The sequence below is a fragment of the Syngnathoides biaculeatus genome, chromosome 9, assembly GCF_019802595.1.
Source record: "Syngnathoides biaculeatus isolate LvHL_M chromosome 9, ASM1980259v1, whole genome shotgun sequence".
In the NCBI taxonomy this organism is placed as follows: domain Eukaryota; kingdom Metazoa; phylum Chordata; class Actinopteri; order Syngnathiformes; family Syngnathidae; genus Syngnathoides; species Syngnathoides biaculeatus.
Window position 1 is genome coordinate 7,172,005 of NC_084648.1, and position 15,868 is coordinate 7,187,872.

Here is a 15,868-nt window from a genome sequence, read left to right on the forward strand (position 1 = left end):
TGCATGCAATTGAAGCGGTGACCAGCAGAGGCGCCGTTGCGTCACTTTCAAAGAGTCTGCGGTCTAGAGAAGTACTTGATGATGGCTTAGGAGGTTGGAGGAAACTGAGTGATATTTACACTGTGACATGCCTCCATTTTGATCATTTAGGAACAATATAGACCTTTTTTTTTTTTACTGCTAAGATATTATTCCAAGACAGCACAGTGCACAGCTGATTTTTTTTACATCTGCCTCAAAGTTCTGAGGACCCAGGTTCAAATCCAGCGCCACCTGTGAGGAGTTTGCATGTTCTCCCCTTGTTGTCGCCAATTTTCCCCGGGTACCACACACATAACCGCACGCACAAACACAAAGACTAACCAGAGCATCGGAACTTGCTGCTTTTAATCTGCGCGATGCGTTTGTTGGCGAGGCGTCGCGGGCTGGCACAGCGCGCCCCGCTGGTCTCGATGGGGTTGGCGCGGAGGAAGTCGGCTAGCCACTTGACGTTGCAGTCGCACACGAAAGGGTTCTGGGCCAGGTGGCTGATGGGAAACCACAAATGACGGACGTGAACGTTCAAAATAATGGCACAGCGGTGCCTTGACTTACGAGTTCCCCGACCACACACGTAATGTAAAACATTCATATGTTCAATCGTCTTTCCTCATTGACTGTTACAGCCCGCTAAACAACAACACTTTTTTAACATACGAAAAGGCACTCAACAGCATTGTACTTCATAAAAGCACGAGTTAATTACATTACTGAAAAGAATGTAAATAAATTCATCAGTATGTTGGTCATAATTGTATTGTTATTACAGTATTATTATTCCCTGCAACTGGCTGGTAACCAATTCACCTGCCTCAAGACAACTGGGATAGGGTCCAGTACTCCCGCAACTCTTGTGAGGATAAGCAGATCAGGAAATGGATGGATGAATATTATTCCATTGACAGTATGCTGCTCTTTCTGGTCTGAGCACCTTGACCACCGGGGGCAGCAAAGTACTTACAAAATAAAAACGCAAAGGAGTTACACGTGTTGCTGCACTGTGTTCAACTATCTGGTGCTTAAATGGTTATAACACCTTAATACCATTTCTGTCCATTATTCCATGTATGGCATTTTGTGTTTGTCTGTCTGCATTGAGTTAACTGGACTAAGACAAAGTTCATGTAGTTTGGCCACACTGTATAACTCTTTGGTTTACGTTGAATTTGACAGCAAAAATTAAGAAGAATTGTTCAAGATCAAACATCTGCTTGTTGTGAAGTTTCCTGCAAGCTCCCAGTGCTCCTAGCACAAAGTTTTGCTCGCAACTTAAGACAAAATAATCAGTCGGCCAACAGCGAGTCCCTCAAAAACCTCGGAAGTCGACAACACTGCGGTAACAAAGCACAAATGCGTGGCCTCACAGTGTTTGGATGCTGTGCAGCGAGCTGAAGGTTCCTTTGGCCAAACTTTGGATCTTGTTGTCGTACAACGACAGCAGCGCCAAGTTCTCCAGATCCTTGAAGGCCGACGCGCGCACGCAGTGGATCTTGTTGGCGTTCAGCAACCTGCAGGATGTCACAGAGAAAAGGTAGGAAAAAGTACACACACTGTCAACTTTATTCATTTGGGGTCCATGTTGGCCATTTGTGTCTACCTGTCTTCCTTTTTCCCCATTTCCCATTTAGCGGGGTTGATGCAAATGTAATGAAATTACATTTACAAGGGTTGGATTAATTTGATCACACACTAAAGCACGGTGTCAAACCCAGGGCCCTGGGGGCCAGATCTGGCCTGCCACATAATTCTATGTGGCCCGCAAAGCCAAATCTAGAGTGTCAATTTCCATGATTCTAATAAAAATCTGTACCAAAATTTCAAATTGTCATATACTGTATCACAAATCATAAAGTTGAGATATTACAAGCATTTTTGTGTTACCAAACGTGAATAGTTGAAAAACGCATTACCCTTGATTTCTGATTCCAAAACTAGTTCATAAATTGATGATGCAAATATGATGAGATGGCTAAATGTTTTTGTTTCACAGTCATAATGGCCCTCTGAAGGAAAACCGGAAAAACAATGTGGGCCACGAGGAAAATGTGTTTGACACATCTGCACTAAAGCAAATTGTGTGTTTCTACTTTCTGTTTCTTGCTAAAAATCTATTCCAAAATTGCAAATTGGCCAACAAGATTTTTTTTTTTTTTTAAACCTCCCTTTTGCAGGCAAAATTGATCACTTGCACTTGATTAAATCAATCAAATCCAGATAGTATTCCTATTTCAGTGCAGGTCGCAAAATCGAAAGAAATGTGAGCTAGTTGGAAGAAGGACGGATGTCCACTTACAGCAGCTCCAATGAAACGAGGCCGTCAAACACGCCGGCAGGAAGCTCCGTTATCTTGTTGCCGTACAAAACTCTGAACAAACGCGCTCAAACACATGAGCACATTTTTACCAGACATGAAAATACATGACGACATATGCATATGACCACAAAAGGAGTTTTACTGACAAGGAGTTGAGGGCTTTGAGTCCGTGAAAAGCATCCGGAGCAATTTCCGATATTTGGTTGTTACTCAGGTCTCTGCAATGCAAAACATTTACACAGAAATGAAATAAAACAAGTACATAAAACATATGAACAGAAAGTGTGCTACATTTAAATAGAAATTATTTTTAAGTAACATAAAATAGAACCTATCAGTGTTTTTCAAAAAAATCCCAGAAATTCAGAAACGTGCCTGCGAGAAAAGTAAATGTGCCGTCATGCACAATATATAATAATCAAAATGTCATCTCATATTTTGAATCTGAATGCAAGTTCATTCCACATGTCGACTCACATTCTTCGAAGCTTCTTGTAGGAGGTGAAGGCACCAGGAGGAACAGACTTGATGCCATTCTGCTCCAGACGACTTGAAAAAAAAAAAGAAGAACATTGTCAGCCCCAGGAATCAGCTCAAAAAGACCTCCATTTTGTTTTGAAGTGAAGTTTTGAAGTTATTCCTACCAAATTTGAACAAAGTAAAGCATACCAGACCAGGAGCCACCAATGTTGATGGCTGCCATTGAAGAAGAGGAAACACTGGCAACTATTTATTTCACGTGTATAAAAAAAAAAATGGTTGCCCTTTATTAATTACTTAAATAAAAAAATAAAAAATGCATTAATCAGCACCCGAAAAGTTGCTCTCAGTTTCAAAAAGGTCGACGGCTCTTGTAGTCGGCGGACACTTGACGGACTGAAATGTCTTACTCACATCTCTGTCATGGCCTCGAGGAGGTGCGCGGGGATGGCGGTGAGGCCTCGTCCCCGGCAGTCCACCACGTTGTTGCTGCACGAGCACATGGGCGGGCACGAACCCGACGCCAGGCTGCACGGCTGCACGAAGGCGCTGCCGCCGTGGCCTGGGAACACAGGTGGAGCCACGAAGAAGAACATGACAGCGCACTGAAGTTTTACGCCGTGAGCAGTGTGGAGGAAGCCGAAGCCCATGATTTGAAGTTATAATACTTGTTTCCCCAAATATGTCCGTAACAATTGTTGCTGCTGCGTTTATAGGAAAGTAGCAGTTGTGTCAAGCGTTGTAATCATGGTAATATTGATGCTGATTTCTTTTATCGATGGTATTTTGCATTATATGCAAAAAAAAAAAAAAAAACATATGCAAGCCAATTTAACTTAGCAAGATGGAATTTAGTGGACATGTCTGTAATAAACAGACCCACAAAAAAGTCTCAAAGAGCCAAACCCGAAAAGACAGGAAGTCTTCGATTTTGGTTAAAAACATCGATTTCTAGGCCATTTTTGGAACCCCGCCGAGTTTCAAAAATAATTCAGCCGCTGAAGTTAGTTCAAGATGGGATTTAGTGGACATGTTTATCATGCGTAGACAGTCCCAAAAAATTTTTAATGCATCTATTTTTGACATTTTTGCAACCCCTGGAGATGATATAAAAACTCTGCCCCTCTGTAAATGGTTTATGATTACAGTAAGATCTATGCTAACTTCCCATGATTTTTCACATTTTATGTATGCGAGCATTAATATGACATACTTTTGATTGATCAAATAACATTGTTTCGTGGAAGATTTCCGTTTTTAAATGTAAAATGTTTTGTTTTATGTGTCACTTTTGTGCTAAGCTTCAACTGGTATTGACAAATAAAAGTTATTACCATCGTTACCATTCTTTATTTCTTTCAAAGTGATGTGGTCAGATTTCTTGCCAAGTTACTAAGCAACGTTAAAAAGTCTCTTTTAATTAGGGGTGCCCTGATCTCATCTTTGACATCAGAAATCAGTCTGATGTCAGAAAAACAAAAACGAGTATCGTATAGGACTGGGTGTAAAATCCCCGAGTTATACGAGCTACCCAGCAGGGCCCGGACAGCATGCAGATCACAACAACTGGTTGCTAAGTTACTACCACAGCGGCAAAGCGTACAAGTGAATGTTGCTCGCTCAATTTGGTTTAATGACACTCCACGTGAAGTTCACCGTCAAGCTCTTCTCGCATAACAAACGAATTACGCTGACTGAAAGTTCAAATACATCACAGACTTGGTTCCTTTTGTTTTTCTCCACAAAAATTGGTGGCACCAAGCTCACACACCATAAGTAAAAAAAAAAAAAAAAAAAAACACAATTGGCGAGCTAATGAAGATTAGCATTTAACGAGCGGCACTTACAGCTCTCCAAATAATGACATTTAGTACGCAACTTCATTTATTCATGTGCTCATCTTTAAATTGAGCAGTGGTTGTGTGGCAGTGTAAATATATATTGTGGTGATTATTGGTTTACTTGAAGTTTTTCATTTGATCAATTTGTAGTACTTTTTTAACATATCTGCAACGTTACTCTATGCAACCTATTGATCAATAATACATGGATGAGTTTTTCCTCATAGCTACAATTGCTCATTAGTGTTCTCTGACTGATATCGCTTGATCAATACTTTTTCCAACATTCCGTACACAAAATAAGTGTGATTACTGCCGATACCGTACTGGACCGAACCAATCTTGCCGAAAGGTGTTCAATCCGTGTTTCATGTTCCTGATCGGAAGCGGTAGCGGCGTACCCGAGCAGGCCAAGTCGTTCTTGCGCAGTTCAGCCAGGTTGAGGCCTCGGAGGGCAGGCGGGGCGCTGCACTGGGTGTAAAGGCCCAACGCGGGGCGCTGGCGCAGCCACGGGGACAACCAGGCCAGGTGGCAGTCGCAGCGCAGAGAGTTGGAGTGAAGGCGACTGTGGGGGAAGGCAAGAATGCTCAGGAAGAAACGTCAGCGAAGGCTGCGTTTAATCATTCCACAATTACAGGCTGCTCTGCGTTCTCCAAATTTTGTTGGAGATAACAGTTCAAAATAATGTTTAATCTAGATTACAGATGGGAAAGGCTCCAGAACTCCCAAGACCCTCATGAGGATAAGCAGCTGGGAAAATGAATGAACATACGCATATTGTATGAACATTTTCAATACGGTTTTACATGATATAAATACATTTCTGTCATATCTGGATTAAATTTGGACCCTGGATAAGCACTGCACATTTGACTCCAATTGCCCAACGATAATTCTATGAATCGTTGGTGTGGAAGGACTCACAAAGTGCGAAGTTTGGGCATGTGGTTGAAACTGGAGACGGGAATGCTGCTGATGTTGTTGTTGTTCAGCGTCCTGGAGGAACACACAGACAGCAAATGCCAATGACGCTCGAACGAATCACCAGGGGGAAGAAAGCAGGACACTTGAACGCATCACAGCAGAAGCTACTCACAGGACTTCCAGAGATCGCAGAGCTCTGAACGCTCCCTCCTCGATGCAGCTGATGCGATTCTTGTCCAGCTGCCTGTCAATCAACAAATTATGCCGTCAATCAAACTCGATAAGCAACAATTCATTTGTTTTCCGAAATGTGTCCGCGAAAACTCGTCAATTGTACATGTCAAACTCCAGGCCACTAGGGGCAGGACCTTAAAATGAAAAAAAAAACCACTGTGAAAACATCAAACCACGATATTGTTGTACTTTGTCGGTTTTGTTCATATATTGGCTTACAGATTTTTGAGGTCTGCAGCTCCTCTGAAGGCTCTCCTGGGAATGGCCTGGATGGAATTTTCACTGAGATCACTGAAAACACAAGAAGAGCAGAAAATTGATCAATTACATTTGTGGAATTTAATAGTCATGGAAGGAGAAGAATAACACACTTAAATAACTTGTGTAAAAAAGTCAAACATTTTCACAAATATAAACACCACAAGGAAGTTTTCAAACAAAGAAGAAGAAAAAAAAACTATACTTGAATGCATCACCAGGGTGGAAATTAAAGACATATGAATGCATCACTGGTGTGAGGCGATAAATCGACAATTCGAAGAAACAACACTTAAACGCATCAACAGTGTTGAGAAACAATGATACGGCAACACTTCATCAGTGTAAGGAACAACAAATATTTGGGCACATGAATGCATCACTCATATGAAGAAAATAAGAAACGTCACCATATCACGAGCGTGGAAAAAAAAGAAAAAACAAAAAAAACTACAAAACATGAATACATCATCAGTCTGAAGAAAAATTACACTGGACCCTATCGCCAGTGCAAAGAAACAACAACACTTGAAAGCATTAGCAGTTTTCAGCCCATGTGAAGGCCTCACCAGTAAAAAGAATCAGCAACGACACTCAACCAAATTTCAATATGAAGAAACATCGTCACCATCTTGGAGAAATGACTGCACTTGAACACATAACCAATTCATTACTTATGCGGACGAGAAGAAACTACACTTGAATGTAACACCAATGTGAAGATATACTACACCTGAACGCATCCCAACTATCTAACAGCTAATATCTACTAACATCCCAACAATGACACTTGAATGCACCAACAAGGCATTCCTTGTTTAAAAACACAACACTGAACACATCACCAATAGGAGTGTTAAAACAACGACACCTAAATGCATCAATATGAAGAAACAAATCATGTGTTCATCGTAATGGGATACAAGACGCTACACGCTAAAACGTGCAGGAAGTCAGCCATTTTGGCTCCAACTGTCCATTTTGGGGAATATCAACAGGACTGCTTGTAAATTATTACAATTCCTCCCATTAGGTCATTTCAATAAAATTAGATCAGATGCGCAATTTTTTTTCAATATGCTGAGAAACAGTTGACTGTGCTTAAAACACGTTACAAAGAAAAAGGAGGGAAACCAAAATATTGTTTTTTGCGCCCGAGGTTATCGCAAACACTCGACTCTCAGCATTGACACGTCAACGATGTGAAGACGTGAGAGCGTTTCAATTCACAGCGTGTGGGGAGCAAACGCCCAAGACTGTTTAGTCTACAGAAGACGACCATCAAAACGTTTTCACGAGAATCATTTGGACTTAAAACAACCTGGAAAGGAAAACGACTACAGTGTATGAAAAAAAAAAAAAAAAAAAAACACTCCACATTTTGATGAAGTCATTGTTGTTGTTTTTTTGGGCGGGGGAAGTGGGGGGAGGGTCAGCTTCGGGACACAGGATGAAAGAAACAATAAGAAGTGAAGCTCACTCGAGTGTAAAATGTGCTGTTTTCTTAACATACAAGAAAATGTGCAGTTGTGTAACAGCACCGTGGAAGCCTCCAACTTGACACACTTTAACTTTGAGCAGTGATCCAAACCACACCTCATTTAATGCTTATACTCTTGACAGGATGCTGACATTTTGTATCAGGCACAATCATGACAGTGAAGAAACAACAGGGACACCTGAAGGTATCACCAGTGTGAGTAAACAACAGCACTTGAATGCATCATGCACGTGCAGTAACTACAATCACGCTTGAACGCATCATGATTGTAAAGAATTGACAGCAGCGCTTGAACACATCCCTGGTGTCAAGAAATGTCCCAAGTCCAATAGCACGTGAACACATCACGGGGAGAAACCCACCATCAAGTCGAGGAAAATGCAACATTTGAAATCACCAAACATGCGAACAAATAATACGTGAATGCGTCATTAGTGTGAAGACACTTGAACAGTGGAAGGAAATTGGTGTGAAGGAACATTGACACTTGAACACAATAAACAACAATGACATTGGAAAGCATCACCAACACACCAAACGCAACACTAGGGTACGGAAATTTCACCAATATTCGGAAACTGCAGCAACTCTCGAGTGCATTACCAATAATACGGCAAACTGAAACGATAGGATTTGAACAAGTGTCAAAAAAAAAAAAAAATGACACTTGAACGTATCACTCGTATTTGCAAACCACACAGACACACCCACAAAGATATTAAAGATGCTTTCCCAGCAGGTCGTCAAGAGTTCCGTTGCCAGGATTCAAGAGGTCAGAAGATTATGTTGACTGGAGCTGGTCACAGCTGGACGTGTGTGTGTGTGTGTGTGCGTTAATATTTGCTCTCCTGACATTTTTCTTGGGTTTGCTTCCTCGTGGCCACTCTTCCTCATCCCCTCTTTTGTCTGCATGTCAGCGGGTGAGAAAGGTAAACTTTCCCACTGGCTCGACGCTCCTTCAGGAGCGCACTGCTGGTCTAGGAAAGACACGCATGCGCACATACAGTAGGTCTGGCCGACTCGTGTCAAAATACACCTCACGCGGCTGGAAACTCATTTGTTCCTTTGTTTGAGTGAGGACAATCTACAAATTGTTTGAGAAGACCGAGGGAGACCAGTGGATGCGTGAAAACCTGTTTGCGTGTGTGGCGCTTTGGCAATTTCACACGCTGACTCCCATCTGGGAAGAGAGCGATGGACTTTCCGTGTTCCGTAAATCCATCACGTGCAAACACACATGCACACACGCTTTGCTGCCATTTTAAGTCCCCTGACATATTGTGGGTCTTGTTGAGATGGAAATGAAGTATCAAAGTTCGGGAGCAGAACTGAGAATATGAAATTGGACCTCAAAAAAATAATAATAATAATAAAAAGGAAAAAAAGTTTGGGTACTCACAGTCGTGACAAAGCTTCATTTTTCTGGAACAGAAGTTCCGGAATTTGTGTCAGCCGATTCCTGTTGAGGCGACTGAGAGAAAAACACACACACACACACACACACACACACACACACACACACACACACACACACACACACACACACACACACACACACACACACACACACACACACAAGGTCAGATTTACAGATTGACTTCATTCCGTTCTCAAGCTTGTAACTCAGTTCATTTGTATATCAAATGCATTGTTGCCATTGTGATGAAGTGGAATGCTCTGAATTCGTTCCACCTTGGAAAAACAATGATTTTCTTATGGTCTTCATTTAGAAAATGACCTTGCATTGCGGAAAACATTAAAAAAAAAAAACAATATAAAGAAATAAAATGGCAGTTTAAGGTGTAATAACTGTACATCCTGTAGTATTTGCATATTTGGTGTGTTTTTGTGAGTGAATTCAAAAACTTTTCCGGGTCACCTACATGTGAGGGTCTGGGTGTGAGTCGATGCCGACAGCAGTTACTTACGAGTGATTTAATTTTTTCGTTATGTTTTATTGTTTGTCCAGTTCTCCTTGCTCACAGGCCAGACCATCACCGTGCCTAAATTCATTTTCCTTTTCCTTCAAAACAAAATCGAAATCTACTGGCGCTACAAATTCACTTGTGAGTTAGATTTTGGCACATCACAGAAAGTGACATTTTATAACTGTAAAAACTCAAAAGTTGGGTGTACTCATAAGTCAAGGTAGCAGTAAATCGCATATTTATGTGAACGTCGTTTTTTGTTGTTGTCGTTCACACTTACAGTCGTTCCAGATCCTTCAGCTCATCCAAAGCTCCTCGCTCCACCTCTCGGATTTGGTTCTCCATCAAGTGACTGGCACGCACACACACACACACACACACACACACACACACACACACACACACACACACACACACACACACACACACACGCACACACACACGCACACACACACACACACACACACACACACACACACACACACACACACACACACACGCACGCACGCACGCACACACACACGCACGCACGCACGCACGCACACACACACGCACACACACACATAAACAGTACTAAGTGCAGGATTGGGAAAAATCCCGGGAAAAATATATTTATACAAAAATATTGGAAATTGATACAACATACAGAAAATATCAGTATAGAAGTGTTATTAAAAATAAACCTTTTAGAATGGAAAAATTGATTAAAAACGTACATTTTATTTAAAAATAAATAGAATGACAAATATCAAATATACCAACATACAACATTATTAATATCCATCCATTCATTTTCTTTCCCGCTTACCCCTTATCCCAGCAGTCAACGGGCAGGAGGCAGAGTACACCCTGAACTGGTTGCTAGCCAATCGCAGGGCACATGTAGACTGACAACAGTCGCACTCACAATCACACCGAGGGGCAATTTGGAGTCTCCAATTAATGTTGCATGTTTTTGGGATATGGGAGGAAACCGGAGTGCCCGGAGAAAACCCACAGAGACATGGGGAGAACATGCAAACTCCAGACAGCCGGGGCCGGGATCGAACCCGGGTTCTAAGAACTGTGAGGCCAACTTTTTACCAGCTGCGCCACCCATTAGCAATATAATCATAATAATAATAATCATATTGTTGGGACGGGAAAAACTAGTTATCCACCAGTGTTTGGCAACGGATTGTGTTCCGCCTTGGCGGTAGTCGCAAAATTCTGAATGATTAACAAATGATGTCATGACAGACATTTGGAAAAATTTCGTTTAGCCAGCCTGTCACCCAATATGTCTACACCCCCTCCCGCGATACTGACACTGCATCAGCACCTTTGGGCATCTCGTGTCTTCCTGTGTGACATTTCCACATTCCAGGGGTGGGAGATGAAGCTACCAAAGACGTGTGGTACAGAAAATAGACGGATTTCTGGGGAACACTCACAGTACTCGCAGATGCTTGAGGCCCGAAAAGTCCGACTTGGTGATGACGGTCAGGTTGTTCCCGTTAAGATCCCTGCAACAAAAACACATTCTCGTTGATATTTGTAAAGCAAAAAATGTTGCACTGAAATCAGAAAAAAAATGGACAAAGTAAGCATAAATAATCAAATGCTCAAAAATGAAACATTCTAAATCTAAACTACTACACAGAAAAAAATAGATACAGGAATTAGAAAGCATTATAGTAAATGATCATAAAACAAAAATAACATAGCTACATAAGAAAAACGATTTTGAAAATATGACAAATATTGTACAAAATATAAAGACATAATTACAAGTACTGAATTTGTTTAGGAATTTGGGTTTAGATGTCAAAATAGTTGCTGAAAAATACAAAGATATTTTAAAATAAAATTATCAAATTTAAAGATTCTGTATTCAAATATTGGGGTGAAAAATACAATATATTATGATATAACAGTAATGGAAAGATTGCAAAATATTTGACAAAAAATGAAATATTTGGAATATACATCGAAATACAAATTCATTGTGAAAAATGAGAAACAGACCATTTTAAGACAAAATAAAAATATGACAAAAGTAATTATTGCTAAAAATATTTTCAGCAGATATTTACATTTTTAAACAAGAAAATATTAGCTGACAAATACAATATTTTCAAAAAATGTGAAAATATTTAACCATATTTATAGTTAATGTAAAATAGTAGTAGATAAAATGGAATTTTGTATTGTTGTTAAAAATGCAAAACATAAACAAAAGTGTAATAGAAGTTTTTTTATAAACTGGAAAAGTTGACAAAATACATTAAAACTATATGTTATGAGAAAAATATTTGCATACATATTGAAAAAAAATATTATAAAGCAATAACAGTGGGGAAATAATACAATATACTCAACAAATATATAAAAAGGTTTTAAGTTGAATGCAATAATAGTGCTCTTTTAAAAAAAAAAAGAACATTACTCAAGTAAATAGAAAATTAAGGAAAATACACAAACATTACTATTAGAAATAAAAAGGGCTAGAAAATAGAATAGAAAAATATACAAATATGAAATGGAAAATACAAATATATGGGACACACACACACACACACACACACACACACACACACACACACACACACACACACACACACACACACACACACACACACAGAGTACACTCCATGAAGCTCTTTGTGTGCTTTGATTGACGGCACGCAAGCGATGATGTCATTCGTTCCCTCAATGCTTTGTGGGAGAGGTAAGATGAGCCCACTGAGTGTGAATGCGTGTGCGTTTGTGGTGGCATATCAAACGAGTGCGTGACCTTGTCCTGTACTGATGATGATGATGATGATGATGACAGCGGCCACATTCACCCCAGAACTTTTACAGTACTTCTTGCTACTTGTATCCCTTGGAACTGAACGGTTCCAGTCAGACCTCCGTCCAAAGGTTCTTAAACCTTTAACACGGACTACTTCTAGTACTACTTTAGTTTTTCTTTCACTTTGAATTTTCCTTTTTCAAATTCTGTTTCTTTCATCAAGTTATTGCTACTTTTTTTAAAATGCTTAGATTTTAGTTGAGTTTGTATTTGTTTTAATGGTGTTTGGGTTTTAGATTCCATGGGCGAATGGGTTGTTCTGGATCATTTATGATTTGGCCAAGAATATCCTCATTAAGATTAGGAACTAACAAATCTTTTGTAAAAATGCAGCAATTGTCTGTCTGACATTATCGAATGGGTACTTAATCTTTATTCTACGTTTCAGCGAAAAGGGAAAGTGAATTGTTTCACGCAACTCATTCTCGGACAAAAACATCCTAACTACCAAACAATGTTACTTTTTCCGTAATACCTTTTTTTTTCCCCCATTTTACTCAAGACAAGGAAAAATATCAGCCACTCACTGTTTCAAGATTTCCTCACAAGCCTTTGAAGAGTTTTTTTTTTTTCCCGGCACCTTGGCAAATGTGATGGAAACGCCGACACTTCTTACGTTTCGAGCTTCTTTCTGAACCCAGTTAATATCTCGCGAAATAATATGCACATTTAGGGCATATGCAGGTCCAAAAAATATACAATATGCCTGTGAGAACTTTGAAAATGTCTATGTGTTGCACGTTTATTTGTGTTCAAATAGCCATTGTTCAAAGGGTACCAAAACTACTGAAGCTAACCGCTCGCATGTCAATGCTGTTTTACATTGTTCGTTAGCATTAAGTTAACAGGGCCTTTTGGTAGTTGCTTGGTTGTTTTATGTTTAGTTTGAAAGCACTTTGAGAGAACTTCAACTGACAGTTCGCCTGCGCAATCGTTTTTAAGAAATGTTCAGTATGTATTTGACAAAGTGCTGGTTATTGTGAAGTGAATTTAATTGGATTTAATGTCACCACCATACTGCGCACGTATCTCAAGTTAGCGCTCGCTAAAATACGCTAAGTGACGTGTGAATCTTAAACGATTCATAAGTTGGGTCACTGGCACCTGAAGGTAAAATCTTTATTGAAATTTTTGTGTATTTTGGGTCACTTCAGGAAGGAGTTTTTTTAATTTCAGGGTGAAAAAATGCCCCTCGTGGTATTATTGCTGCTCTGAGATGTCTAAACAGGTCAAATTTGCATTCCTCAAGGTCAACATGCCAGGATGTGGCATACAGTACATAACAAACCCCTCTTGGGACCGCTCCAATCTCCACCATGGCGGGTTCAGTCTCCCCATCGAGCAAACACTTCTGCGGCACTTTTTTCTCACAGCAGTTACTTGACAAAAACTCCTCCTGCAGTGACCCGCAAGGGAGAAGATGGAGGAGGGACAGGATAATGTGTGTGTGCTGGCATCAATTATTCACACACACACACACCACACACACACACACACACACACACACACACACACACACACACACATGGAGTGTTTCCTTATTTATATACCCTGATGTCATCGTTCCTGCTGCAAATAGCTGATGGACTTTGTGGCTGTGTTGGGAATAATTCCCGACTATTTAGTCACTATATAAGGATTTTTTTTCTGCAGCGGACTATATAGTTCTCGATATAAAAATTCATACAATGTATATAAATATCAATATATTGCACAGCGATGAGGGATTAGGGAATGAGTGAATGATTCCAAATATAGGGTTCGGAATCGTTCACTAATTCCCCACTCCCAAATCACTTTAGAGCGGTTTTCATTTCATGAAATGCATATATGTAATAGTCTGCCACAGTGCCTTGAAATACGTGTATGTATTCTTTATCCTCTGCGTGGAACAACCTCTGATTGAGGACCTGAGATGTCTCCAAATGTTTGTACATCTGGATTATAGTGACACCCTGTGGCCAATGTACACACACCAAAAGAAGCAAGTCCATTGGACGGTTTAATTTCTTTAAATTCTCTTCATGTAATTATTGTATTGTATGATAAAGTACAACATTACAGGTTGTTAGTTTTCTCATTTAAAAAACAAACATTTGGGGGATTTATTTAGTTTTCCTTAGCGGAATTAATTTAAGATACTAGTCTTTTGAGTGTCGAGCATGGTAATGGAACAAATTAAACTTGTATATCAAGGCACCACTGAACAAAAGACGTTAGTGATGATTTCCAGCACAACCACCATGTGCAAGGTTCTTTTCATACTGTTTATCTGCTCAGTCTTTGAAAAACACTCTGGACTGATTGACAGTCAGTCAAGCCTCATGCAGTTTCTGAACTGACCCACTCCAACCCACTCAATGTGAACCACTACATGACAACATGTATTAGTTGTAGTACTGAGTGCTGCAAAATTGCCATTTGGCAAGAGATTTTTTTGTCCTTGAGTGCAGTTTAGTGCCACTTTGAGGTGCCTTATCATCCAAAGTGTATAGTACAATTTACACTACCCATGTCAAGGTTCTTGAAACAGGATCTGTTCTTGTGAAACCACACAGATGAAGTCCTACTACAACCAGCACCGACGAAAACACCAAACTGCCAGAGCAGGCGTTTGCGCAAAGCCAGTGAAACTCTGCACTGCAACTCAGCATTATCAAATAGCTCCATTCAACGGATGTTTCGGAGCGCTATAATTTCCCATTTCAGGTTGTTGCGCATCATAATCTTCCATTTCGGCCTTTTGAGGAAATTAATCTGACACCAAACGCTCAATCATGGGACTAATCTCTCCATCTCTATCTCACACACCCAAAAACACACACTCTGTTGTTTTACTTACAGTCTTTCTGCTCCCCGGGGAATGTTTCTGGGCACAGCATGGATCCCGAGGCCGTGGCAGTCCACCGTGTTCCCCAGGCAGCTGCAGGGAGCCGGGCACGCTTGCGCGCAACCCGGGCACCCCAACACTATCACCATCATCACCACCACCAGCACCGGCGAGGGGGATGCCCACCCACATCCTTTTGACCTCCCTGGATTCCTGATTGTCCGAGCAGGCATCCTGCTCAGAGATGCAGGAGTGCTGCCTCCTCCAGGAAGTGAACGCACAAGGAAGGAGGTGAGCTCGGACCGCCCCAGGTAAGGTGGGACAAGCAGAACTAGAACCAGACACCGAGGATGGAGGACAGGGTCTGCTTGGGTTTGAGTGCTCCGTGCCGACGTTCTTCCTTGTTCGGCTTCCTCTCATTGAGTCATTGTGCACACAGACGCCAGCCACTAGGGGGGAGCGAGGAGGGGGAGGGAGGGGTGAGGGACTCCCTCTCTCGCACTCTACACACACAACTGCACAGAGCAATCATCCATCAAAAGCTTTTACAAATAACAGCAATAAGACTCCGCCCAAGCAGCTCCCCAAAGCACCCGGGGTGAACTCCCTTCTATTCAGTCTCTCTCGCTTGCTTTCTGCTCTACTGTATGGCTCCCCCCCCGACCCCCTGAGGTAAGGGGGGG

At 41.0% G+C, this 15,868-nt stretch overlaps 1 protein-coding gene across 2 annotated transcripts in view; it reads right to left on the reverse strand.

Annotated features, from left to right (window-relative positions):
- The window catches only part of LOC133506062 (slit homolog 1 protein-like), a 35,598-nt gene extending 20,011 nt beyond the window's left edge, over positions 1-15,587 (reverse strand). Inside the window, exons 1-14 of one of the 2 annotated variants that reach the window (XM_061829797.1) lie at positions 15,198-15,587; positions 10,953-11,024; positions 9,800-9,871; positions 8,991-9,062; positions 6,052-6,123; positions 5,771-5,842; positions 5,599-5,670; positions 5,076-5,239; positions 3,248-3,395; positions 2,831-2,902; positions 2,500-2,571; positions 2,333-2,404; positions 1,404-1,547; positions 364-527 (exon numbers count right to left, since the gene is read on the reverse strand). In XM_061829797.1, coding sequence (XP_061685781.1) covers positions 364-527; positions 1,404-1,547; positions 2,333-2,404; positions 2,500-2,571; positions 2,831-2,902; positions 3,248-3,395; positions 5,076-5,239; positions 5,599-5,670; positions 5,771-5,842; positions 6,052-6,123; positions 8,991-9,062; positions 9,800-9,871; positions 10,953-11,024; positions 15,198-15,418 — 1,489 coding nt within the window. In that variant the 5' untranslated portion in view covers positions 15,419-15,587. Of the gene's footprint in view, positions 1-363; positions 528-1,403; positions 1,548-2,332; positions 2,405-2,499; positions 2,572-2,830; positions 2,903-3,247; positions 3,396-5,075; positions 5,240-5,598; positions 5,671-5,770; positions 5,843-6,051; positions 6,124-8,302; positions 8,365-8,990; positions 9,063-9,799; positions 9,872-10,952; positions 11,025-15,197 lie in introns of those variants that run through there. The other variant, XM_061829798.1, reaches the window with a different exon arrangement.
- Between the last annotated feature and the right edge of the window lie 281 nt (positions 15,588-15,868).